We start from the raw sequence: 26326 nt of genomic DNA, 5'->3' as shown, positions 1-26326 counted from the left end.
TTTAAGAATTCCTCAATTGTTATTCAATAAATTTCGGTTCTTGATCGACGGTAATGCGAAACTAAGTCGCTAAGTTCATTGATGATTATAATGTTGCATTGAAATAATTCTTTCTTTTGATTAAAATTGTATGAATAACAAAAAATTATTTTATGATATTACGATGTAAAATAGAAATTGAAGGAACATACTGTTTTTAGTAAATTAAAAATTAAAACATATAATATTTTAAAATGGAAATAAATTAAAAAATTAAATAATATTTGAGGTTTGAAAAATTAATTAAAAATATTAGGAACGTAAGCAATCGTATATGAAAATAAATACCAAGAGTGCACAAATCGCATTCCAGTATGATAAAACTCAATCCATTTTACGTAACTACGTTAGCATCGCGCCTAAAAAGTAATGTTCTTTAATAATTGATAATATCCCATGTGCAAAAATTAATTAAAATAGGAAAAGAGCATAATAGTAATCAATACAAGAAAAATAATGGAAGAGCACGCGTTTATTATGCACATACATTAAAACAATAATCAATCTTTCTCAACGAAGTAACCTTAACGCGTGGTAAAAGCGATTAATGATTAGACCTGTTATTTAGTGGCTGAATTTTGCAGGAAAGCCGTGAGAGCGGCATTGGTGTTGCTGCCATTACTTGGAATCACCAATCTCGTATCAATGACCGAGGCACCATTGGAGAAAAGCGTGTGGGAGTTCGCCATGTGGTCTTACTGCACGCACTTTCTGACCTCCTTCCAAGGATTATTCATCGCAACCCTTTACTGCTTCCTCAACGGCGAGGTAATTGTAGACGCCGCTCTATATTGTGTCTCCCAACTCAGCCTCCTTAGTACGTAATGGCTTGCATTTTCGAACGTGGCAAAGCAAAGCGAGGCCAATTAACACAGTCCTCGATGCTTACTGGCCTTTGTCTGCATCTTCCTCCTTCTCCTAGCCTTGGTTTCTTGTAATTGCACTTAATTTTAATGGATTATAATACCACGCTGAGAGAGCTTTTGCTGATCCACTAAAACCGCTACAGTGCTTATAGATTTTTGACCGCACGGCTGCTTCATTTCTATTGTCTTGCATCCTTTCGTTATGTCGTCTTAGCTTAATTGACCTTATGATTCGACAAGGCGAGGCCGCAATTTTGATCTCAATTTTATTTCTCATTTTCAACATGTCAATTTCGGAGCCCGCTCTCTTATAAAAAATGTAACTACGCAAACGTAATAATTTTTAATTGCCAAAATTATATATTTATTGCCAGTAAGATATGAAAGCTTTTACAGTCTTAACATTTTAATACTTAATGTGAATGTAATTGAAATTTAAAATCAGTTTTAAAATTAATTTCAAAAGTTGCTCCCATTTGAAGTATCGAGCCAATACCAATATGAAACAGAAAACGATTCGTTTTCGATTTAAATTCATGAGAATCCCTTCTATTACGAGTGTCGATTATTTTTAATGGAATTTCTATCAAGACAAGCAAGCTGCTGCTGCTACGGCAATGCTCGTCGGGAATAACAATTTATGCGTATAAAGCTTTCCCAATCAAATGCAGTAATCCAATGAGCAATATGCGATTTCGCAATTTCAACAACACAATATGCAACCTTATTCCACAGAGATGAAAAATTAATCGAGTGACGTGCACGTGCCTTGTTGTTTTCACGAATAAAAAAGAAACCGGGAACAACAAATGCAGCGAGATACGTGCGCGAGGATATCTCGATTATAACGAATACCCGTGGGAGCCATAAGATGTCGACGACGATACTGTTGCAATGTTAGAGAGATCCCGATGCGCGTTGCGTATGCATGAGCCAGCGAACAAACTGTCAAGAGAATCATGAATCTCATCGCGCAAGACCTGACATCGCCTCATCGTCGTCGATGCCGCTGCTTGCTAATCTGACGGTCCATTGATATTCTTTTCTTTTCTTTAATTGCTGAGGGAAATAATTTTTACTATATTGATTCCATTAACTTGTATTGTGAAAGTTATGTGTTTGAAGAAAGTTGTGTGTGAAAGTGTCCCTTCGATCCGCAATCCTCAAGGGCATCAGAAGTGTCTCGTTGCAGTTTCAGATCAAAGTTACCTAGACTCCAATTACAGTCGAAAATTCTATTGTTGAAGCTATGTCTTACCAAACTCGGAGTCTGTCTACTTAAGTTTAAATGCCATACAATTGAAGGAGTTGTTGAGAAGATCTTACCTGTGAGAATACAGATATTGTAATTAGACGTTCGTGAAAAGTACAAATTTCAATAATGAATATGTAAAAAACGTACCGAGGTGCGCACTTCACCTCTCACTAGGACAGGCCATAAACTAAGAAGAGCTCTTAGCAAAAAAGGATCGGGCAATAAAAATTGGGACGACGCTCGGGGAAACGCGTCGCGAGTGCCTCGCGTGCATCGCACATGTGCACAAGACAGTCACCCACTTCGTTCTCACCTCATTAAACGAGATTTTTACTGCTCAGGGTATTGTTTAGTACCAACAGCCGAGCTGGAGATTGCTGTCGAGCACGTTTTCTTTTCAACGCAGATGCAGAAAAAGAAAGCTGGCTTTCTTGTCATTCTGTGAGAATGCAACTTAGTTCTTAAGGTTGGCAGATGTAGAATGTATATCAAATAATTGTAAGCATGATATATGGCATTGAGTAAATACATAAGCCATAATCATGTAACAAATTGTAAGCGCCAAACATTGATTAAATGTTGAGTGGCACCTTGTATTCCAATCTGGACACGTGGACATCAACGTGAGCTAGAAGCCTAAATCGTTGCCGTAAGCCACCCTTTCATATCCGCTCCGTGGAATCGGTACCTACAGGTACATTTCTATACAAATTCAGATTTACCTATCATCGGGTAAGGGATTTATTAAAGTAAACTTTCGGTCTAGCAGTATGCGAGAAAGACGCATAGGGGACGAACGTACGTATTTACGGGCACCGCATCAGAGCCCGACGAGAACATCCGTATCCACTCGGAAAATGACGAGGAAGAGTGCGATAAGTGCTCGAGTTGAATCAGAGGCAGCGACAAAAATTGATGTTCAATTCGATTTTATTTTGAAGTAGCTAAGTTACACTCTTTCTCTGAGCGATACGATCAGTATAACAGGCTTTTTCCTTATAAAATTGAATTTTTTATGCTTTTCTTGTTGTGAATAATTGTAGAAATCAAACTTACAAATAAATAAAAACACGTACACAGTATTTTCTGTTATTTCGGAAATTATCATTATTATTAAACAAATCGTTCCATACTTCATCATTTAACAGCAATATATTTGATATCGTAACTGATATTTTTCCTCGTATAATGCAGGTGAAATGGAGATTATGGCTATACCTGCTATAAAGTATTCACTTGCCTACAAAATCGATATGTCATTGCTAACCGACTCACACAAGATGCATTATAATTTGGCTCGCAAATATTTGATAATTCTTGTCGGTTTAACCTTAACGATTTGATTTTTTTGAAAACTTTAATTAACGCAATATCAAATTATTTTGATTTGCAATTTAGCTGCAATAAATTTGTTATTTTAAGCGGAAAATTATTGAAAATATTTTGTAGAATATAAAATATAACAGATATGGTGAAAGCATTCGAATCCAAATAGTAAATCTGTATATAACTACAGATAAGTGATTTAGTTGAAAGACTGAGAAGTAGGCTTTCTTTATTATTCCATTAGCCGCGCATATAAAAATCAATAAAAAAGTAGAACGAATTTGTCATTAAATTTTTTAGTATACCAGTTCTGGAAATACCTCATCTAACTAAAATAACAAAGAACACGTGACATAATTCGCACAGTTAGCACCCGAACTATTCAATAAATTTGACTGGTTACCATCACGAGCTAAGAGACGAATGCAATTTTCCGAGCGATCTAAATTATCAAGCCATGCCCACGTGTAGACGTGCAATATAGTATGGAAGCCACGGTCGAATAATATAAGTCGTAGGTAAAGCCGCCGGCAAGACGATCAAAATTGCAATGTTTACCAACGGATTTTTCGAGGCCCTTTGTTACACGCGCACACGGCAGCTCCTTGAGGATTCTGCCAAGATTTCCAACCCACGAGAAATTGTCTCGGGTTATGCTCTGGGTTATGTCAACAGACTCAACTGTTGGCTTTGTAAATGGCTAACATGACTTTGTTTTTCACTTGCACCAAAGGACAATTGTTTCAATTACGCGATTTGCTTTCCTTTGAATCTTCTTTCAATTTAATTTATCGATTCCGTGGCTTCTATTGGGACTTTTTATGCAAATTAAAGCCGACGATGGCGTTCTAATCAAAATACCAATTAAAAATGCACGGCCACTAATTAAATTTGATCAATTATAAATAATATGTACTTGTATAGGTGAATATAACGTAGTTTGTGAAATTTTTCACTACATTGACTCTAATCAATTATCGTTCAACATCACCGTTCGCCTTCGCGTGATCACGCAACCTTCTACAACGAATTTCCACTGAAATTAAAAAATAAGCAAATACTTATCGTGCATGGAAGATGTTTCAGTTAATCAAATTCTACATTCTCCATTTTTATATAGTCATTTTTTTAAACTGTGATTTTAGGTGAAGCTAGCTTTAGACAAAACCATTTCTGTGTACATGTCCGTGCGAGGCACTGACGTGACGAGACGCCAATCGATGATCAGTGGCTGCCAAACTCAAAGGATGGCATCAGGTGATAATATTTATTTTATTTCAATTTAATACAACAGTAATGTAATATTTGATTTTCAAATTTGGTATTTCGGTTACAAACAATCCGATGATTACTATATTGCAAGTCCATTTCAGAAAGAGAAATTATTCAAATTGTATGACTGTTTCTTATACTATTGAATATTTTATATAATATCAATTGCAAGTGAGTTAAAATAAAAATCACTTTGTTTACAAGAAAACTAATTACGAAGTCTTACAATAAGTGTAGGAATCCAAGAAAGGGATAAATATAAAACTCATCAATAATAGTAGAAGCGAATGCGATAAAAAGAAATTTTCCTTATCTATGAGAAGGAATTTGCAAAATTAACTACGCTAAACTCGTATTCCACGGTAGAGCGATCAAAGAAGCAAGAAAAAAAAATAGATTCCCGAGAGAGAAAGATGCCCAAACACTTAACGGGGGAGGAAGAAACGAAAGAGAGTCGCGCATCCACGATTCTTATTTGAGATTCTGAGAGAAGGCGTTCAAAGACGTTCTCGTGACTATAAAAAAAAGTAGACGCGAGCAGTGGTTCAGACTTCCTTTCGGAAACAAAATTTCACGGGGGTTAATGGTTAATATTCTCGAATAAACCACCGCTTAGTTTGTTCATTATTGCACGAAAATTGCACTATTGCATGGGTAAAAGGGGACAGAGAGAAGGGTTTGCTAAAAATATCGGTATTACTTCTATGAAACTTCATTTTTGTCAATCAATATCTCATACACGGCTACGATATTATAATTTTTGAATATTAATAATAATTAATATAAATATTAATATAAGCTCGTAAAGCTCCATTCTTACAAACTCAACTATGCAATATCACTACACTAAACCGTAGCGAAATATTACCATGACTGCTGAGTGCGGCAATAATATCTTACATAGCAAAAAATGCTCAACAAAAAACTAATAACTATGTGGAATACTATGCTGATTTATTTTTATGAGAAATTTTGATATTCTTATTTGAATTATCTTTAATATTTTTATTGATATCGATGAAATTCTACAAAAATTGTTGTTTGTTATAGTAATAGAGGTAGAGGAAACGGAGGTAAGGCCAGGTGCTGGCTGGATTAGATTATGTTGTCGAGGTGGAAACATACCTCCTCCAGATCGACCAGCTGAGTAAGTTAAATTAAATTTCTTCTGAAAACTCAGTAAAATCATTCTATACTTTTTAACAATCAAGGTTTTAACGGACTTTCAACTAATCATAGTTAAATCTAATATGTATTTCCGAATGAATTTATAAATATATTATTTTTTTTTGTTAATTTTCATTCATTCACTCCAGGTAAGTATTGCAAGGTTATAACTTGATAGAAGATTGAATCCGGTCAATAGATCAAAATTTGCGCATAAGTATATAAAGTGATCATAATATTGACAAATATAACAGCTAACACTTTCGAAAACCACACGCTAAGAAAACAAATTAATTTCATTATTCTCCATAAATTTTTTAAATATTTTATATACTGCTTTTGTATTTCGATATTTTACTTAAGAAATAATATTTCATCAACAAAATTAAACTTTTTAATTTTATATATTTATTTTTTATTTTTATTTAATGAGTAAATAAAAATTCGAGACATAGAGCACACGTAATTGAAATAAAAAATGATATTCGTGCATTAAAACTGTTGAAATTTTATAATACATACTGTATTATTAAAATGAAACAGGGATCGTCAATAAATTGAAACTTCCAAGAAGTTTTTGAAAACGTATTTCTTTTACATTGTAATGAGTATTGATATATATGTCGTTAGACAGTGAAAGTACAAGATATAGTAATAATAATAGTATACGTTGTTCGATAATTAATCTACAAATAGATTACAATTTTATAAAACTTCTACTTCGGAATTTGCGTTAATTGACTATATCTTGATATTGCCGACTAGTTATTTTCTCTGCTACTACTTAGCTTATGATTCGAACGTAGGTTAATACATCAGTAAAGCTACATACCATCTGGTCTTTTGATTAATTAATTAAAAACATATAGAAAATAAAATTCTTTTCATCAATTTTAATATGACTCTTACACACAATGTTTAAAAACCAAAAAAAGACTATTAAAAAAAATTAAATTCCAAGTTACTTAAAAGTTTACATAAATTAGATAGTCGAAGTCTGATTAGTTTTTGGATAGTGATTCGTCGGCGAAATTTCCATGAAATCTAATAGCAAATGCCTTTCCCACTTATGTATTCAAATATTCTACACGAGGCCGAACAGTCCAATGCATTAGAATAGCGTTGATCATTTCGCTTGCCGAAATGATCAATAATTCTATCCAAGTTCTCTACAGTTTCAAAGCTCAAAGTATCAGAGCTATTACTCTATCTCGACAAGCTGTAAATTTATTTAGATGCGATACAATACCACAACGAGAGGTATTAAAAACTAATATGTGAAAAATTTGAGATGTGAATTTGTGTAACATAAATTTAATAGTTTTTATTATGGAATTGCAATAGGCAAAGTCAATATTTTATCCTAAGATGTAAGCTCACTACATTAATAAATTAGAAATAAATCGTTCTGTATACAACCTTTTAAGAATCAATCAAAACAAAGAAAACAATTGACGTAATTCCAGAACAAGCCTATGACCATGGTGGCGTTGGCGCCTGAAGAATGACGCCAAACTAGGTTCGGCTGGCTGAGTCAAATTCTCTCTCTGTGCCTCTGGAGGTCGTCATCGTTGTCGTCGTCAGGGCTTAAGGGTAGGACAGTAGGTTGTACAAGAAGAGCAAATAAACGAAAGAGGATGCTGCTTGTGAGACAATGGACGATCAAGAGAAAAAAAGATATCACATCACAATATACTTTTAAACAGCCGACTGATTGCAACGCAATCAAGCGATAGTTAGGCAACCAGAAAAAAGCTTCAGTTATAACTATTATATATAGCTAAGTGTTTATCTCAATTTGACGAAGACGAATGTCGGCAATTGACTGCTATAAATTTTTTTTCGTTTCTTTTATTCTTAATCGTTCATCGTGGGGATGATATGCTACTCTCTGAGAATTGGAGGCTGACGTTTCATGGAATTATTCTTTAATAACTTCATCGAGATAATTGCATCGATTGAACTGTGATCAAATTTAAATTGTTGTATGTATTTGTTTATTCACAGCTTTTCCGAATGATTGTCAAGATTAAAGTACACGAATCAAACATTTCTTCTAGTCAGCTCGTGCATTTTTTCGCTCATAACACAACCATATGCCTCAATCTATACTTCATTATTCAATATGTAAATATGAATATGTAATTTAATCCTTACATGCCAAAGAAACGTTTTACACGAGTGCAATTATATTCAGAATCAATCGATATAGGCCTAAGCAAATATAATGTGAATACACGATTCTTTTTGAAATTTTCATGTTTTCAAGATCTGCCGATTTTAGTTATTGAATATATAAGTTTTAAATGTAGAACACACAATGACGAGAATGTATAATGTTGAAGAGAACACAATTTGCTACATTTTTCCTCAAAGTTTTCTATAAAAAAATAGTAATAGTGCGCAACTTACGAGACCTACAAAAAATAATTAAAGAAACTATGATGGTATAAACCAATGTCATATAATCAAAATACAACTCCAAAGTTATCTGACAGTTATTATTTAATATATCATTTAACAGATGGTGCTTCCGAAGGGGAAATATGTTTTAGAAAACTGATTCAGAAATTTTTAATTACTCACTATTATTCCGTCTCAAACGTTCCATACTTAAAAAGTTACTGTAATTCCAATTATTTTTCTTTATTATTTTATTATCTTTTCTCCTTCGTAAGCAATCGTTATATTATCTGAAAATTTACATATAATTTAAAATTTTTTAAACTGGTACTTAATTGAATATTTAATTATAATAATTATTATTTTTATCTTTTGATAAAGTTGGTAATTTCTCTTTTAAGAACATATCGTGGATATGGTATAATAACTATCAATTATATACAAATATCATATGTAATTTTTAAAACTGTATAAACTGTTTCAGATTTGATATTTTTGAAAAAAAAGGCTTGTATATAAGTAATGGAATAATTATTTTTCTATATAATAACTACGCTTTAAAAAAATAGTAAGAATTATTATAGTAAATACGATTAGGTAGAACAAGTTGGGTTTTGTTTTTAGAAGAAATTCATAATATTCTAACTTAATTTTCACTAATAGCTTGACAGTTGATATTTTTACAGAACATCAAATTTTAGCTGAAAGTATTTGTTTTATAGTACTCGTGTAAAGAGTTTCTTTCATAATGATCTTCGTCTATCGTGAAATATTAAATTCTTAATAAAAAAGACTATATCATACTGTTGAACAAAATTTAATAATACAAGTTGATAATTCAAAGTTGATGAAGTTATAGTTTATAAAAGAAAAACAAAAAAATAATTTTAAAGCATCGTGCAATTTAATGTATTTTAATTAAAGCCATTTAAAAGATTTCAATTACCACGTCAACTCAAGTAGACATTAATATTTTTCCACTGCGCTGACTAAATCTTATGAATTACTGTAATGATTTTTATTCATGGTATTAACGTCAATGTTATATGAAAATTGTAAGAGAGAAAAAATATGTTCTTTGTTAAATGTTATACAAGATATATCTAAAATTTTAATAATGATTCAGTGGGGGGGGGGGGGGACTTGGGGGAAAAAAATCAATGAAAATTTTAATGCAATGAATTAAAAAAATACTAATTTGATGATTTTTTAAAATAAGCTTATCATTACGAAATTCGTTTAATCGTATATAAATGTTTTCATAATATGGAGATGAATGTATAAAACGTTAAGATTGTAAGTTAATATTTAATTAAGAAGAATAAACAACTGTCTTTTGTCTAATATTTTGCAAGAGGTATATATTTTTTAAAGCTCTGCATGAGGAGAGAATTTGTGATATACGAGCGATAAAAAAATAACTGTCTTAGCCTATGAAGAAAAAATCAAAGAATTACACTTGCATTTTTCTTAACTATTATCTAATAGTTAATTAAGATTTGCTAAGTTTTTTTAGTGACTAGACAAAAATGTCTATGAAAATGATATGGAATGTATGTTATATGAAAAAATATTATAAAAATGATGTGAGATGTATGTTATATGAAAAAATATTATGAAAATGATGTGGAATGTATGTTATATGAAATATTGTTGAATAAAAAATAAAATGTACGTGGAATGTCAAATTATTTTCGTTGGAGTCATGTCATGTCAATTATAAGTGAAATAACGTAGGCTTTTTAATTAAAATAATCTACAGCAGAACGGAAACAACAGAATTTGTTAATCTAAATCAAATTTTATAGATCTTTTAATTCGTGCGAAATGATTTTTTGTATGAAAAATGCTCGAACTGACGTTATTCATGATGTTTCTCAATTTTTATGGCTCAATAGACTGTGAAAATTTTGATTTTACTGTAAAAATTATGCTTAAAAATAAATGATAATTTTTTAAAATAACTATAGTTCTGTCATTTACGTAAATAAAGATGAAGACATTTTGGCGAATTGCTTTTATCTAACGATTTATTCGATTTATTTTTCTAACGATTGTTTATTCACACATTTTTCATCGTGTTTAATATGATATGCAGTAATTTCAGCTGAGGTAATGACTTTGATTATTATATTGACATTTATCCGACTACATTGATTAGTTACGGGTAAGTACTTTCTGTCAAAAACTTTTTTAGTCGATCCTATTCTATCAGTATATCGAATAGCAGTCTTTAGTCAGATACTTGATTAGCAGTTATTATAATTATGTAAAATAATTTTTTTTTCGCTGAAACAATTTGATTCTATTATTACTAACTACTCCCATTAAAAAAGAATCAGCTTAGAAAATATTCTTAATCGAATAACATCTTATTGTTAGAATGGTTAGGAAGATCACACGGTAGCTTTGATTATTCTAAAAAAAGACCGAGGAACTATAAGCGTTTTCGCAAAAGTTTCCGTGACGATTAAGTACCACAGTCACTATCTAATATATCAAATACTCTATCGGAACTCATCGTGAAAACTGCCTTCAGTATCCACCATTTTACTACCAAGGAACAAGTCCGTTTTGCTGAGTATCTCTGGGAGTTTGAGTTTTCCGTCTCGATCAACATCCGATAATTCGATCAGATGGCGGGCCTCTTGTATCGCGTGCCTTGGATTCCGTGGATCTATGTAAGTCTAAACAAATAAAGTATATTGTTATTATGATTTTTAGAACAGTACTTAATGGATAATATATATTCAATACGAATATTTTCTGATTACATATTCTTACCAGCAATTCGGATCGATCAGCTTTTCCATTTTTGTTCTTGTCAATCAGATGTCGAAATTCCTCGCGTCGTTCCTTAATCACTGGCATAGAGAAACTTTGATCGACGTTAGCACCTTCAGATGGCAAGTCAGCAAATTCGTCCTCCGTTAACTGTTCATCACCGTCACGATCTAGTCAAGAACAAAACAAAGTTTTAATTGAAAGAGAATAAAAATATACATTTATACTGAATTATGATGAACAAATATACTTTGAATACCGAAATAATATTTCACGATAAAAGGTATTCATTAAGTTAATAAAAATAAGAAAAAACGTACATACAGTGTGGAAAAAAATGGAAATACCTAAAGAGTTTTTAGGGAAAGTAGAATTTTGTAAACTTCAATAGTGTTTCTTAGAAATGCCATGTTCATTTTGATTGCCAGCTAATTTTATCCTAAATTTTAATACAAACCCCAACACGGCACGGATTGCACAGTTGAAAAATTACTTTGAATTGTCCCTCGGAAATTCAATATTTCCTCGCCACAGTACGGACAGACACGAGCTTAATCGAGCACGAGGAGGACCTATGTGCGGGTTTCACTCACTAAATTCTGACGATTATATGTGATCAAATAATATTGAACAATTGTCACAGTACGTTATACATTTTGGCAAAACTTAAAAGATTGAAATAAATTTGATGTTTATAAATAACTTGTAGCCTTTCGGGAGATTTAGATAGCTTGGAACTTGAAGATACATTATTTCTATTTTTGTTTGAATTTGAGTTAGATATAAATTAAAGTTTTATACTGTCAAGCTTTCTAAGTTATTGAATTTATTGAGCTAGTAATTAGGGAGAGCATTATTCGTAATTTTGAAACATATACATTAATTAATCATGGAAAGTATAAACTTTCAGTTTCTTGCACGAACTTACGGTGATATATTCACAGGAAAATGATATTAATTGCTACTTTGATGCATGTAGACGATACATTTTAATATATCAAGTTCGTTGTGATAAGAAGATAGTTTTTGACAGCACCAAAATCGGAGACTTGAGATTTTACATATGACTGTCAAAAGTATAAGGTTATATAATCACGTTTTGATATAGAATTTGATCATTCTTTTTTTGAAAAATACTTCAAAAAATGTATTTTTTGTAGCATAAATTTTCCAAATTTCATATACCCGATGTCTATACAACTTTAAAACCAACGGTCGAAACCAGCGTATTTGGGCGTTAAAGGATTAATTTTGTACACTAGTATTAATAAACTAAGCATAAAAATGACCTTATTCTATTTTTAACACTGTGTTTTTTTTAGAACGATGATAAAGGTGCTTTTTTATATTAAGCTTTTGAAGTTGAATTGATAAAAGTTTTGTAAAACTAAAAATATTGCGAGTTTTTTAAGCGTTTTATGGATTATTTTCTTGAAAAATATGTGATAATCCGACATGAATTTTTTTTCTGACAAATTCCATAAAATTTATATTTTTCTAACCCTTTTGATCTAACTGTTCAATACATTAATTTCTTTTTCTAAGAAAGTTATAAAATAATTGTTAAAATTATTTTAGTTTCATATTTCTGAACGATGTTACGTATCACAGGACGAAAACGCATAACTATTTTAGTAATAAAAAGTTAAAATGATAACTAAGGTCTTATAATAACGTAAGAAATCTTTTCAGTAGACTATATCAAAAAGGTTAGTTTGTAAGATTGTGTCACGATTTGAATAGACAGAATCGTCGAAAGACCCTCCTGTTCCCGGTACAACATTACCAACGAGCAATCAAGACATGACATTAAATGTTATGCTATCATTTGCAGAAAATCCACATTAGAATAGTCATTTAGTAGATTAATAGAATAAAATGGATCGTAAATTTCTGGTAAAATTATTAAAGATGAACAAATCCTGTTCAAAAGTTCAGACATTGATTGAAGATAATCCTCGTCGTCGTATTGAATTTTGCGAGTCCATAATCGAAAGAATGAATCATAATCATCTATTTTTAAGTAATGTAATTTTTTGAGAATCTGTTTATTTAGGCCTAAAGACGAAATGGTTTAGTCAAAAGAATGGAAAAAATTACAAAAAAAATTGTAACAAAATTTATGAGACTTGAAATATTTCAGAAAGTTGTTAGTTTTCATAATGTTTCGGACCCATTTTTATTCCCGAAAAATTAATTATTTCAATTTACGCAATATTATACCGAAGCAATAAAAAGTAGGTGTTTCTATTGAAAATTTACCAGTTCGATCTAATTTGGTACCATTTCAGTACTGGGCCCAAAAACGGAGTACTTATTCGAAATAAGGGACAAAATTTAAAAAGAAATATTATTGAAGTTTACAAAGCTCTACTTTTTGTAAAAAGTTTATAGGCGTTTCCATCCTTTTACCCCATCACGTGTGTGTTTCAATATTTACTTGATGTATTCAAAAGATTTAATGAAAAATAAACTGTATTTATTATTATCATTATATTATTTAATTTGAATTTTGATTGAGAATACTTCATCCATATAAAATAAAAATAGACTACTTTCATTATTTTAAGATGTTGAACAATAAGTATTCTTTAATTTTTTAATATTGAATCGTTAAGCTGATTGCAACAATAAAAAATGTAGTAATTAATTTTACTAAACTACATCTAGGCATGGAGATTTACTGTTATAGATCTATGTTTGCTAAATCTTTTTAAAATATTACCAAACTTCTCAAAAAGATCCTCGACAATCTGTAAAAGAGCACGATGACTGCTTTCCGGATGAGTGAAAGCAAGAAATTCGTCAAGGGCAAGTTTATCGGGATCCGTGTGTGCTGCTTCGGTCCAGCGAGCTCTGTCGCGCATTATAGCTTCCTTGAGGGGTCGCGATAGAGCTGAATGCCTCTTGTCGTGCGATGTTATGTAGCTGTCTGACAAACCATGCGAACGGAGAAAATGTGCATGATACTCGTCCCATGAGATTTCACCTGCAATTAACGGAACGACCAATTATATTGTTGATCAATCATAAAAAAAATTGATAAGCATGTTGTGTAAGTTTGAATATTTTATCTTTTTGAAATTACTAAACCGTTTTGAAATTTTTCAAACGAACGCATAACTTTTAACATTAATTATTGCAATATGAAACCTGAATAAATGGCACGAAATTGACTTGTCGATAGATGCCGTTGATTCAGAATTTTCGAACGTTGAAAGAAGAACATTATTCAATAAAGTCTAATTATCATTAATTAAATTTAAAAATTTGATAGATAAAACTATTATTAATAATCAAATGTTCCAACTAGTGAAAACTAAAATGTAAGAGCCCTACCGTTCCTCGGATTATTATCTATAGCAGTAAACAATCCTATATTATCCTTCATAGCTTTGTCAATATGATCAACAATTTTGGCATGAATCCACTTGGCCAACTCTCTGATATCCAGCAAACTGTTCTTATCGACATCAGCTTTATAAAAAATCCCTTCTAACAGTTTTTTTGAATCTTCAAGGCTTTTATGCCCACCTCCAATGACGTTGACTTCAACACGGCTAGCTCCATTGTTTTCCTCATCAAGATTTCTATCATCCAATTCTCGAAGTAATTTTTCCATAACATGGCCAGCGATTATCGGATCGCTATCGTCGCCAACAATTTTCACAGTCGTAATAATCGACGTCGTGTTGTCATTTTTCAGGGGCAAATAACGTTGGTAGTATACGAGCAAAAAACCGGCGTAGATCAACGTTGATGCAAGAATTGTCAGACGTGGCAAACGCGCCCAGTTAATTTCAAACTTTTTCATATCGTGCTTCACGGCTCTGCGGTTTCGTCAAATTCAGAGCCCGAGATGTTTTTTTTCCGGTTTCGTCATTATCATCGTCGTCTCTTATCTGTTACGCATCGCCGTTTGAATGTTATTTGTTGTTGCTGCTTCTGCTGCTCATCTAGTTACAGCATCTAATTGACAATAACTAGCATTACGTCTTTCTTCCTTTTTGTTCGACTCTGCAGAAATGGTGGATAGAATAATTTTTTGTTTTGCTGAGCACAATTGAAATTTCTTGTTCAGAAATTCCGCGTGATTTTATTTCTTATGAAATTCATTATATTTTCATCTGAAGAATGTTTTTATTCGAAACTATTTGTCGAAACTAGTATGCATAATGTCATGTAAAAAGTATTTATTATCTATTTATAAATCGTTAATAAATGGTATTAATTATAGTTTTTTAAATAATTATTGAAGATAAACTCTGGTATTTTTATAAAGTCAAAATTCATTATCATCTATCGAAGTCTTTCAAATTCACATTTTCATGTCCGTACCCCAGTGAAATTGAACAAACATTTACACCAATAAACACCCAGTTGTCAAAAACAGAAGTACCTACTTCACGTACATAAAGAAAGCTCGTCATTGAAAGTATCGACTTTCGCAAAAAGTGTAACATCAAAAGCTCCTAACCATCGTGAAAGTAGAGTTCTCGCGTGCATAGTTTTAACGTGAAAAGACCGATACGTGCAATTGAAAAATATCTTTTTGAAAGGATTCGAAAAATCAAAAGAAGAAAAAAAAAATTGCCACGTGTGCAAACACAGACGATGGGTAGTATAGTAGAATAATATACTGCACCTGACACATGCAAGAGAGAAAAAGAGAGTTAAAGAGTGCCGCCTTCTGCGCTAGTTAAGTTGCGCCGTAGATATGCCGGCTGACTATATCCAGCACAGCATTTTCACGCAAAGTATGTTTGATGTATTACAGCCTCATTTATCCCTCTAGTTTTATATATATTTAGCATTCTTTTTTGCATCTTTAGATAGCTGGTGAGAAACACGTCACGGATGAGAAGGCAAAGTTAGGCACATGAAATTGCAACAGAATATACAAATGCGCGCCTGTTGACGGCAGCACGGACCTTGTGGTACTAGCTTGGATTATCGATCCGGGCGCTTTCACCGCATCTAGACCTGCTTTCTCTCTCTCTCTCTCTCTCTCTCTCTCTCTCTCTCTCTCTCTCTCTCTCTCTCTCTCTCTCGTGCCCGCGAAAGCGTGTTTTCCCTTTCTATGTTGCCTCCCACTCTCCTGTCCCGCTACTGGTAGGTATATATCTATACATCTATACTAGTGTTGTGATTGATCCATTAGCTTTTCCTATCTCCTGATGAATTAGCTTTAATGAGAAAGGGCTGGGGCTTTGGTGTGAATGATGATTTCGGTGAGAAACTATTGAGGATTTTATGCATCCAATCGTCATATTTCATGTTTATAATGCGAAATTTTGTTTACATGGCACGTTTTACATTTGATTAAAAATTGTTATTTTTATATTGTACATTTTAATACTAATTAAGCAGTGTGTAATTTTTCCTCATTTTAAATTTAATTCTCAAAAAGTCAATTGCCAATTGAAAAACATAATGTTATTTGAGAAATATTAGTATTTATTGTATCAAAAATATCCTTTGCGTGATCAACTATTACAACGTAATTAATAAATGTAATTTTGATGTTGCATTAGATCTTATAATTCAAAATTTTCACTGCTTATTTTAAGCCATGAGTCGTGTTATATCAAATTAATATTCTTTTATATTAAATTATCGAAGTTTTTATATCACAATCTTTATTATTTGATTTATTATTTGTTGGAAGAATGCGATTTTGGAGCAACATAAAATTTTTGTACATCAATTAAATCACAAACCATTTTCCTTTCAATTCTCTGTATTTATTCCCACAGCTCTCTAATTACCAATCTAAATTGCTAATTACTTTTTAATTATTCTCTGCGCGAAGTGGGAGATCATGTATCTAGTCGTATAATTCTCAATCTCGGATCGTGTTTTTCTCTCCCTTTTTACCCTTCTCTTTCTTATTTTCTTCGATCTTCTTTTATACACTTATCCCTTTGGGTTAAGTTTCGGAGAGATAGGTAATTTGGTAAATCTCTTCTGTGTCGAATTACTCCACATTGCACATCGGAATCCTATACAGGACCTCGTTTTCTTCAATAATTTGTTTGTATGTATATATTCGTTGACGGCTTTTTTGAATGTACGTATCGTCTCTTTATGACGAAGTTGCGTCGCAACCAAAAGGATTTCGTAATTCATTTTCAAGCACGTGCTCGTTCTCAAATTATAGCCAATTGTCATCGATCAATATTGTTCTTATTGAAGCAGTCCTAATGACTGACGACTTAATCAATAAACTACGTGATCATGAAGGATGCACGTAATTTAAGGAAACAAAAGAAACAAATTAATTAATTGATAAATTAATTAAGTAAAGCTGTTTGGACTGTGTAAAAAAATATTTACGCAATGCTTGCTGGCTATTATTGTGAATGAATCGTCGTAAGTGCGTACTTACAGTCGTAAATTTAGGTAAATATCATGGCGCATAAAAGCCTATTGGGAATATTACTATAAAAAAATGTGCCATGACATTTACCTAAATGGTAATGTGAAAATAATATTATTTACAAAATTCTCATATAATATCTCTATATTTTCTTATCAAAATAATTAAATAAGATAGAAATGTAATAAATTGAAAGCAGGCAAGGGATTGGACTGCGTGATAGAAAACTCACCAATGCAAAATGTATCCAACTCATTGTAACATTATTCGTAAAGATAATAGAGTGACACAATACCTTCTATACGCTAAAAAATTTATTATTACTATCTATTGTATTATTTAGAGAAACATAAAATAGAATATCCCGTTTCTTTTAAATTTTGAAAAAGAATTGGGTACTGTTAAAAAAATATTAAACAAAAAAACAAAATTATAAAAATCATCAGTAATAAAAAAGAATGAAACAGGGCAGCCAGAAAGGGTAACAAAAGACACGACTGAGGGGTCAAAAGTCTCATGTATATATGCTATTTTTAACCTTTTGAAGTCAATCGAAACCTTTTGGTCGGATCGGAAAATCATAAAGATTTGGATCACAAAGTTCGATAGATAGGCAAAATATTACAGGGCAAAAACTATCGGGATCGCATCTTTTTCACATAAAGCCTATATTTTGTAGATAGATTTTTTCCACCTCTTTGTAAAATATTTACTTGGCTCATTCTTTATTTTTGACCGAACTTTTCCGTCATCTTCAGTTCTACATTTCATTCGACGGATATTTAGAATAAATGACATTACCGAATGTGATTACATCAAGAAAAACGTTTTAAATGACAAGAATAGACGTTGAAATGTTGAGGGTACAAGGTCATTTAAGAAAACTAAAACACATAACTATACAATTGAAGTAATACTTTTGCATTTATTAACTATAGTTACATAATATAGACGGTAACATATCTCACAGAAATCACCCGGACACGCGCGTTAAAAAATCACTCACTATATATATAAAACTTAAGATGGTAATAATGTGCTATTACACAAGTGCATTTTTCCTGCACTAAAATCCATACTACTTGTTTTAAATTTTTTTATATTCAAATCAAGTTACACTCAACCATACGTAGATTGACTCTATAGATTAATTCAAGCTAACGCGCGTACAAAAATTATAATGTTGCCTTCTGACAACTGAAGGCTTGAGTAATTTGCGTATTGTCCATTCATCGCATTGCACGAGAATAAACAAAATTTAAGTATATACATAGTTCGTTTAAATTTGGTCCTAAATGAAAGGACAATTGCCAAGCATTATTTTAACGCTATAAGAGTCATCAGGTACGTAATTTTCATTCATTTTTATCTTTTTAAAAAAGCAGGCCCGTCAAGAGTTTTGTCTTATGTATTGTCAGTTGAAATACTTGTACAATATTTTTTTTATTTTGGTCTATTTACAGATAATATTAAATATTATTTTAGTTTTGGATTTTACGACTGTGAAAAATTAAATAATATACAAAAATACAAACAAGTAATACGATATTCTAAAATCGTTTACAAAATAAACAATCAAAGCTAAAACAGATTTTACGCCATAAACGTGATTTTCAAAGTCGAAAAGATTGAAAAAAGAAATTCAATCATACTCTACGAATCGATACTTTTTGCAGAAAATAGTCTACACATATCGAAGTTTCACAAAAATAAATCAAGAAGTTATATAATACTCTCTGTTGAGTTTGGTAGTCTCCGTGATAAATAAAAATAAAGTCGAATCCAAAACGAGCGAAATAAAAGGCCGTCAGCGAGACTAACAACAGAATACCATCATCACTCGTAGTGATAATTTCCCGAGACTCACTGTATAATCTAACTAATGTTTTTTTACAGCTTCGCCTTCTCTTGAATGACGCTGTTGTTTTCGATTCTCAACTTTTCGTCGTCCATCTCGAGAACAAGATTTGTAATGCCAAGCGCACGGCCAGGATGGGGTTTCGTTTTGATTGTACCTACGAGACGTTGAACTGGCGGACTAAACAAGTCGTAGTCGATGTCATGTGGATCTTGAAATCCGGTAAAGTAACTTACTATGACGCCAACAATCATGGTTGTCAGGCAGCCGATTGCACTATACCACAAGTAACTTATCTGTAATAATTGAAAGACTTTCATTTTATCAAGATAGATAAAGTTTTGATTTTCTGTATATTTTCATTACATTGGATATAATGAAAGCAAACAATTAGCACTAAAGTTTATTTTTATTTATTTACAAATATTAAAATAATAAAAGTTTATTCTACGCATAAGAAATTTTTTTATATAATCTACTGATGAATACGCGTCGATTCATCATTAAATAGCTCATGTTAATAACACTATTTTTTTTAAGAACATTTGTATTTTCAGATGATAAACGCATATTACACATGCGGCAAATACAAATTAATAAAAAATGAAGTAAGCAAAACATGTCAATAAATACTCACTCTATAAATGAACCAAGCTTCTTCATGGCTGTCCGTCTCGAGCATCATCTCGATCGTAACACTCGCATTCAAACAAGGACATTTGTCAATAGAAATGGTCATACTGTCTTGATGAATTTCACCACGTAAAGTTGCAACTTGAGCTCCCAAACCGATCCACATGACGAAAGCCAGACTAACGATTGCACCGAACATTGCACCTTTAGCGTTTGCCCAAGGGATAAACATACCCAATGAGAACAAACCTAAAGTAACTCCACCTACCATGCCGTTAAACGACAGAGCCACCTGATGAATCAAAAAGTAAATTAACGTTGAAAATACGTGAAAGTGAATTATGTGGATCTAAATTACAAACCTGCAATACACCGCCTAACCGTTCGACCACGAAGACTAGGGCAAAACTGAGAAGTCCGAAGAAGACACTTATCCACTTAGCGTAAATAGCCCCCTTGCGGGCTGGCACTTCCAACTTGAATAATCCTTGCAGCACATCTTCACAGGTGATTGCGGCTAATGAGTTCATTGCGCTTGCGACAGTACTGATAAGCAAAGAGCAATGATAAGTTTCTGTTGTTAAAAAAAATAAGTTACAAAGGAAAATGTTTAACAAGATCAGAATAAGAACTGTTACCGTTCAAAATCGACATTGACATATTTATTAAAGGAAAACAATTGACTGCTCACCCAAGCGAAGCAGCGAAAATGCCGGCGACAAAAAGTCCTGGTACGCCTTTAGCCGCTCCCATAATGTTCATAACGTAAAGTGGCAGCAGTTGATCCTGTCCTGTGATTTGTTTAGCATTCACCGGATCGCAATGCTTGTACGTGCTATACAATACCATTCCAGTCAAGAAATTCACTGTGTAGATCAAGCTGAGTCCTATGGATGATACCCACAAAGCTCTGCCAACAGTCGAATATACGGCTTGGAGTTAAAATAATCCAATAGATTTGATTTTACTTTTTATATTTGGTGGAATGTACATTCTGTATGTATTACTTAATAATTTTCTTTAACAGCTTCAAACAGAAAGTGGAAGTGAGAGATTATTAGATTTTTTGAGCAAAGATTTGATTAGTTTATTCTGAATTTTTTTGGATGTTGTTTGTGACGTTACTATACGATGCTCTCCGAGTAGTTTATGCATAATGATTTATTTTTATTTTCAATAATTTTAGTATATCAGTATTATTTTATTTTAACTAGATTTCATTTATCTATGAAAAACATCGTATTATAAATTATGTGTTATAACAAAGAGTAATTTTTTTAATGAGTTCGCGTGTACGTCATAAAATTTAGGTATTTGAAAGAATAACAAAATTTTATCAAAATTAAGGGTCGATACTAAAAATATCATGTAAGAAACTTTGTTGCGTATTATGATATGTTCTTTTAAACAACAAAAACAACACTCACTTTCTAACTTGACTGATGCTTTCGACGCTAAGATACTTCTGTACAGATGCTTGGTTACTACAGAACATGGTAGTCCAGTAAAAAGTGCCACCGATAACAACACTCCAGAAACTATGTCTAACGGTCGGGGTAGGATCCATGTTAAAGAATTCAAGACGTCCAGTATCGCGGCTGTCAGCCCAGACAAGCGATGAGCCACCCGACATGATTGTGCCCCAGATCACAATGACTAGCAGCGAGGTTATCAGCACTACCGCTTGGAACGTGTCTGTCATTATTACCGCTTTCATGCCACCCTGAAACAATAAGTTTAACAATATAAACAAGATGCTAACTGGTAATATGTAAAATTTGATGTGTGTGCGAGTAATTGACTCACTTGGGAAGCGTAAAAAATACAGACAACGTAGACTAGAGTTACAGCAACGTAAGTATTAAGACCAGTAACTGTAAAATGTTAAGTTAATAACGTGAATTACGTAAGGTGACTGAATTCGTAAAAAAATCATAAAAATATTGATTTGTATTCACAAGAAGTGATTAGAAGAAGTATTATAATTATAGAATAATATACACAATTACCATGACTTAAAGCTAGCGCCGGCGCGTAAACGGCGACAGAAGTGTAGAGTATCATCTGCAGCATGTATAAGCCACTTGCAAGTAACCTACAGTGATGATTGAAACGAAGATTAAGGTACTCGTAGCTGGATGTAAGCCTCAGCTTCATGTAGACCGGCAGATAAAGCCTTGAGGTTATTGGTACTACTAGTATGAAAGCCAAACAAGTCATCCAGAATTGCGTACCCTGCAAATTACAAAAAATTCAATTTGCTTTCATTAAGATCAAAATTGTGTCTCACGTCGATATGTGTAAGCTCGTCGTCTCATAGTTTTTCCATTGCTTTTATTAGGTCAAGTTCATGCTTCAATGGATATGTGATTGTGATTTGATGATATTGCATCGAATTTCAATTGATTGCCGCATAGCGCCAGCGTTTTACAATTTTTCCCCATTGCGACAACACTAGTATTTCGCTTTTATAGTATCAATGGTGTCGTCATTAGTAATGGTTAATAATCTATTACCATGTAATAAATGTCTATTATAAACTTTATTCAATTAAGCTGATCTGATTTTTCTGTAATATCGGGCTTACCCGGATGTTTAGTGTCTACATGCTTTTTAACAAAAAAAATAAAAATATATTTAAAACTAAATTCGCCGAACACAGTATTATAAAATTGAAAAAGTCGTTAAATTAGCACAGTATGTAACAAATAATTCCGTCAATAAAAATTACTCTGTGAAAAAAGCCTATAATAAAAATATACTTACATGCTCGTACATTTCGGCGGGATTGCCAAGCAATTCGATGGCTGTGATGAAACTTGCAGCTAATGACATAGCCATCGGAATAGTGCCCATATCCGAGCCACCAAGTAAAAAGTCATTACTTGTTTCTTGTTTTTTCGAAAAACAGGCATAGAATGTCCCGATCAAACACGATATCACAAGCATAGCAGCAAGAACGAGGTAATCTGACCATGAGAACAAATTAACGAGGGTTGGATGATCTGCCAAGCATTCTTCTTCGGTTTCTTTGGCGCTTTCCGTGGATATTGATTGTATCGTTATTTTACGATGTCTTTGCTCGGCGGATGCCGATGCCGACAGCACGAAGAATAGGATCAGCACTAGAGGGCGCATTTTTAAGCCGTTCTGTCAAGAGTAAATTCTGCTTTTAGTGTTCTTGTTATTAAATTTAATAAAATTGAACTTTTATTAATTATAAGTTTTTAAGTCGTTAGATCATTATTCAATCTAATTAGTGTAACGGTCATAAGAACAAACATTAGCAAACAAAGATGTCGAAAATTGCAATATAGCCAGAATTGCTTAATGAATATCAATAAAAGGTTTTATTTGTAAAGAGTTATTGTTTTCCAGCTGAATGATTTGTTCGAATGCTAATTATTAAATATCAAAAATACATTTTTACCATAGTTTTTCAAACTCTAAAAATTAAAATTCAAGTAGAATTAATCTGTGACGATGTACGACTTAATTACCATTTCACATTCATGTTCTGAATCTCATACAGATATGCGGTCACAATTGCAATTTAACTGCAAACTCGTGTATCGAATTTACGAACTTTTCACGTTTTCAGATTTTCTTATCTTCATTATAAACTTCCGCTTTATCTTGTGAAAAAATAATACAAAAAGTTTGTGTAATTACACGACATATTTACGCTGTATGAAACGCTCTTACGTAATTGCATATTACAAAAAATGTGCAAACAAAAAATAATAACGAGAATTCATACAAGTTCAGGTTGATAAAAGAAATTTTAGCAAAGCAATCAGACGAACTAACCGAGTCCGCAATTTGTAAAATGAATTTGAAAATAACATTTATTAATACAAATTTTCGCGTAAAAATTATAACATGTGAATTTATGTCAATGACTAACAAAAATATTTTTAATTCATCACGTAAATCCAATCATTAAGATAACTTACTGCTTCACGCGCAACGACCAAAAAAACAACAACCTTTACGTCACTTCCTTAAGCACTGCGCGAACAATAAGTAATTGTGTAAATTGTAATGAAGATCCTAAAGAAGAAATAAGACGAAAGAGAAGATGAAGAAACAAAATAGATAAGCGATAAGGTAATAAAAAAAATAACCCCATGAATGAAAGTCACAACGAGCGCGTCTTTACAAAATCTTTTTGCATACCTCGCTATACTAAAAGAAACGAAAAAAAGTCTTCACACATGCGAGCAGATAAATAAATGATTCGCAGGTATGTAATTCGTTTTCTCAAAAGGTGTGAAAGAATCAATTTATATCGATAAGCCGCTGCTACTCTTGGTATTCTTGACGATTCTAAAAGTGCGCAAGCTTGTTCGAATAGTTTCTAGTTTGAAGCGGTTTGCCACCTCCTATATCTTTCTTGAATGTCACGCTCAATCAAATGAAATTTCGTCACATGTTACTTCTTAGTAGGAATATGTTTTGACTATTTGTCTATCAATCTTAGCATTTGTACCGCGGTCCGATATCACCCTTTCTTTGGCGCTATGCCGCGCGATTATTTTATCCTGTTCATCATTTTGCGATTCAAACTGTAATGTAAAACAAAGTAGTAAAATATGGAACTAAAGATTTTCTTAAGATCCTTTGAACGTATGATTGAGATTGTAGCTCTTAAGACTATACACTAATAATTGGTTCGAGATTACATCGTTCGCTATTGAAAAAATATATCAATCAACTAATTATCAGTTGGAATTTCAAAAGGAATAAATTTTTTTTTGTGGGTTTCTAATTTTTTGTTGAAGTTCTCTATCTAAACGTTATATCTTTAACGACATTACAATGACTTTTTGAGCTCAATGGTTCATTTTTCCATTCTGATATATTTTTTCCATTCGGGAAATGAAGAAGAAAAAAGTACGATTAATGAAAAAAATCAGCGGATAATGAAAAGCGACAGTACTGAATCATTTCAATGTATGAAAGATCGATTTCTCATTGAGCCGATGGCGGGTCGGCAAGAATTATTGTTGTAAATTTAAAAGCAATTGATTTCTTCAATAATATGCAATAAAAAGAATTGTCTGTCTCGAACAACCAAACTAAAAAGGAACATTTCGATAAGCTGCTACAATTATAACAATTACAAAACAAAGAAAAAGAAGGGAAAAATTATCCTGTCAAGTCGCAATTCAATCTTCACGTTGCAACCGCACACTACATCAGTCCAACGTTAATTTTATGGAGCTTAATCTACTGTACGATGTGTAATTTTCGCGTGAACCTACCATCTAACCCCTGTGTTACCGACGAAGGGATGCAAAAGTTGCTGGCTCGTTGACGATCGCTAAGAAAGTTGCGAAACTGCAGTTCAATGATTGTACTCGTTTTCTTAGCGTAACGCATATAAGCACTTGCAAGCGACGATAATAAGTCTCTTGTGTTTCCGAAATTCACCACCGAAAAAAATAGAAACCACACAAAAGGGCGAACGTTACAACCACATGAATATTTATTGATTGTCGGCCGAAAAATGTTTGAAGTGAAAGACCGTTGCCGAGGATCTGTTGGGAAGACTGAACGTTTTAATTGTCACGTGCGCGCCTATATACGGTTAGCCGCCCCTTCCACTTTCGGACGAAGACCGCGCTAGAGAGACAATCCCTCTCTGCATGTTGTCAACATTACTTCGAACGCTCTCGCACACATACACGTACGCAGTCACTGTCGCGGAATATTACACGCGAAAAATCCTATATTGCTTTCCGTGAAACGCGCTATACTCGCTTACGAGCACGAGCGTAAGTTTCATTCATAAGTTTGTGTTGGTGTGGTCTGTGTCTCTTTTACAAATGCCAAATTCATTGCCACACGTGTATCTATGCTTTGTCTTGAATTTTTCGAGAGACGAATGAGTTGTAACTTGACCTGAGGAGAGAAATTGATTAGGAATCGGTTGATTAAAGGATATATGAATCAAAATTTACACATATGCCTACTTTTAAATATGAAGAGGTTTTGATTAATCATAAGGCCTCTAGTAGAACCTTTTTATCAGGTCATGGAAATATACTTGTATGGTGCAATCTACAGATGGGTAGCGAGCTTCCCATAATTTTCGTTAATATATAATCATGCATGCATTTTCTAAAAAAAAAAATGTTATTGTAAGTATACAGCAAATTTAAGAGCTTATTTCTTTTTCGTTTTTCATATAATTATTTATGATTACACGGATCAATCCTTTTGTATTTATTTCTCTTAGTATTCACTTCATTTTTACAGTTCCATAGTTAAAAAAAGCTATGTTTTTAAAATCGCAGCATGCATATTTTATTAACAAACCTTCTTGATAGAAAAACTTT

The 26326-nt window shown here is 32.5% G+C and overlaps 3 protein-coding genes across 7 annotated transcripts in view; 1 reads left to right on the top strand and 2 right to left on the bottom strand.

Moving 5' to 3' along the window:
- LOC131672698 (PDF receptor-like) overlaps nucleotides 1-9448 on the top strand; it is a 47648-nt gene extending 38200 nt beyond the window's left edge. For all 4 annotated transcript variants that reach the window (XM_058950092.1, XM_058950090.1, XM_058950091.1 and 1 more), the window contains 4 exons: nucleotides 624-807; nucleotides 4632-4743; nucleotides 5809-5905; nucleotides 7392-9448. In XM_058950092.1, the coding sequence (XP_058806075.1) occupies nucleotides 624-807; nucleotides 4632-4743; nucleotides 5809-5905; nucleotides 7392-7404 (406 nt within the window). In that variant the 3' untranslated portion in view covers nucleotides 7405-9448. The remainder of the gene's footprint in view (nucleotides 1-623; nucleotides 808-4631; nucleotides 4744-5808; nucleotides 5906-7391) is intronic.
- Nucleotides 9449-9485: 37 nt separating this feature from the next.
- Nucleotides 9486-16030, bottom strand: LOC131672692 (45 kDa calcium-binding protein). Of its 2 annotated transcripts, none has more exons than XM_058950077.1 (5): nucleotides 15758-16030; nucleotides 14452-15129; nucleotides 13838-14101; nucleotides 11113-11282; nucleotides 9486-11015 (listed from the first exon to the last, which is right to left on the bottom strand). In XM_058950077.1, the coding sequence occupies exons 2-5, from the start codon at nucleotides 14924-14926 to the stop codon at nucleotides 10836-10838; spliced, it is 1089 nt and encodes a 362-aa protein (XP_058806060.1). In that variant the 5' UTR covers nucleotides 14927-15129; nucleotides 15758-16030; the 3' UTR covers nucleotides 9486-10835. The 2 variants fall into 2 exon arrangements, with proteins under 2 accessions (XP_058806060.1, XP_058806061.1); XM_058950078.1 differs by having other exon boundaries at nucleotides 14452-15081.
- Nucleotides 16031-18883: 2853 nt separating this feature from the next.
- Nucleotides 18884-25524, bottom strand: LOC131672676 (sodium-coupled monocarboxylate transporter 1). The gene is made up of 9 exons (XM_058950049.1): nucleotides 25250-25524; nucleotides 22749-23132; nucleotides 21992-22217; nucleotides 21789-21856; nucleotides 21410-21705; nucleotides 20674-20892; nucleotides 20345-20528; nucleotides 19987-20274; nucleotides 18884-19645 (listed from the first exon to the last, which is right to left on the bottom strand). Exons 1-9 carry the CDS (start codon nucleotides 25250-25252, stop codon nucleotides 19382-19384), a joined length of 1932 nt encoding a protein of 643 aa, XP_058806032.1. The 5' UTR covers nucleotides 25253-25524; the 3' UTR covers nucleotides 18884-19381.
- Nucleotides 25525-26326: the final 802 nt, after the last annotated feature.

This window comes from Phymastichus coffea, unplaced genomic scaffold (genome assembly GCF_024137745.1).
Source record: "Phymastichus coffea isolate CEN01 unplaced genomic scaffold, Cenicafe_Pcof_1.1 PCOF00156, whole genome shotgun sequence".
NCBI lineage: Eukaryota > Metazoa > Arthropoda > Insecta > Hymenoptera > Eulophidae > Phymastichus > Phymastichus coffea.
The sequence above is the reverse complement of the archived record's forward strand: the minus strand, read 5'-3'. Positions and strand labels throughout refer to the sequence as shown.

Excerpts from the sequence above, each read along its gene's own strand:
- LOC131672676 (XM_058950049.1), bottom strand. Across the intron at positions 20,893-21,409 it reads AGCATCAGTCAAGTTAGAAA|AGCTTTGTGGGTATCATCCA; the intron begins GTGAGTGTTGTT and ends GACTGTTGGCAG. Across the intron at positions 19,646-19,986 it reads AAGCTTGGTTCATTTATAGA|ATAAGTTACTTGTGGTATAG; the intron begins GTGAGTATTTAT and ends CAATTATTACAG.
- LOC131672692 (XM_058950077.1), bottom strand. The coding sequence starts at position 14,926 with ATGAAAAAGTTTGAAATTAACTGGGCGCGTTTGCCACGTCTGACAATT. Across the intron at positions 11,283-13,837 it reads GGATCTTTTTGAGAAGTTTG|ATCGTGACGGTGATGAACAG; the intron begins GTAATATTTTAA and ends GTTCTTGACTAG. Across the intron at positions 11,016-11,112 it reads CTGATCGATCCGAATTGCTG|ACTTACATAGATCCACGGAA; the intron begins GTAAGAATATGT and ends TTATTTGTTTAG.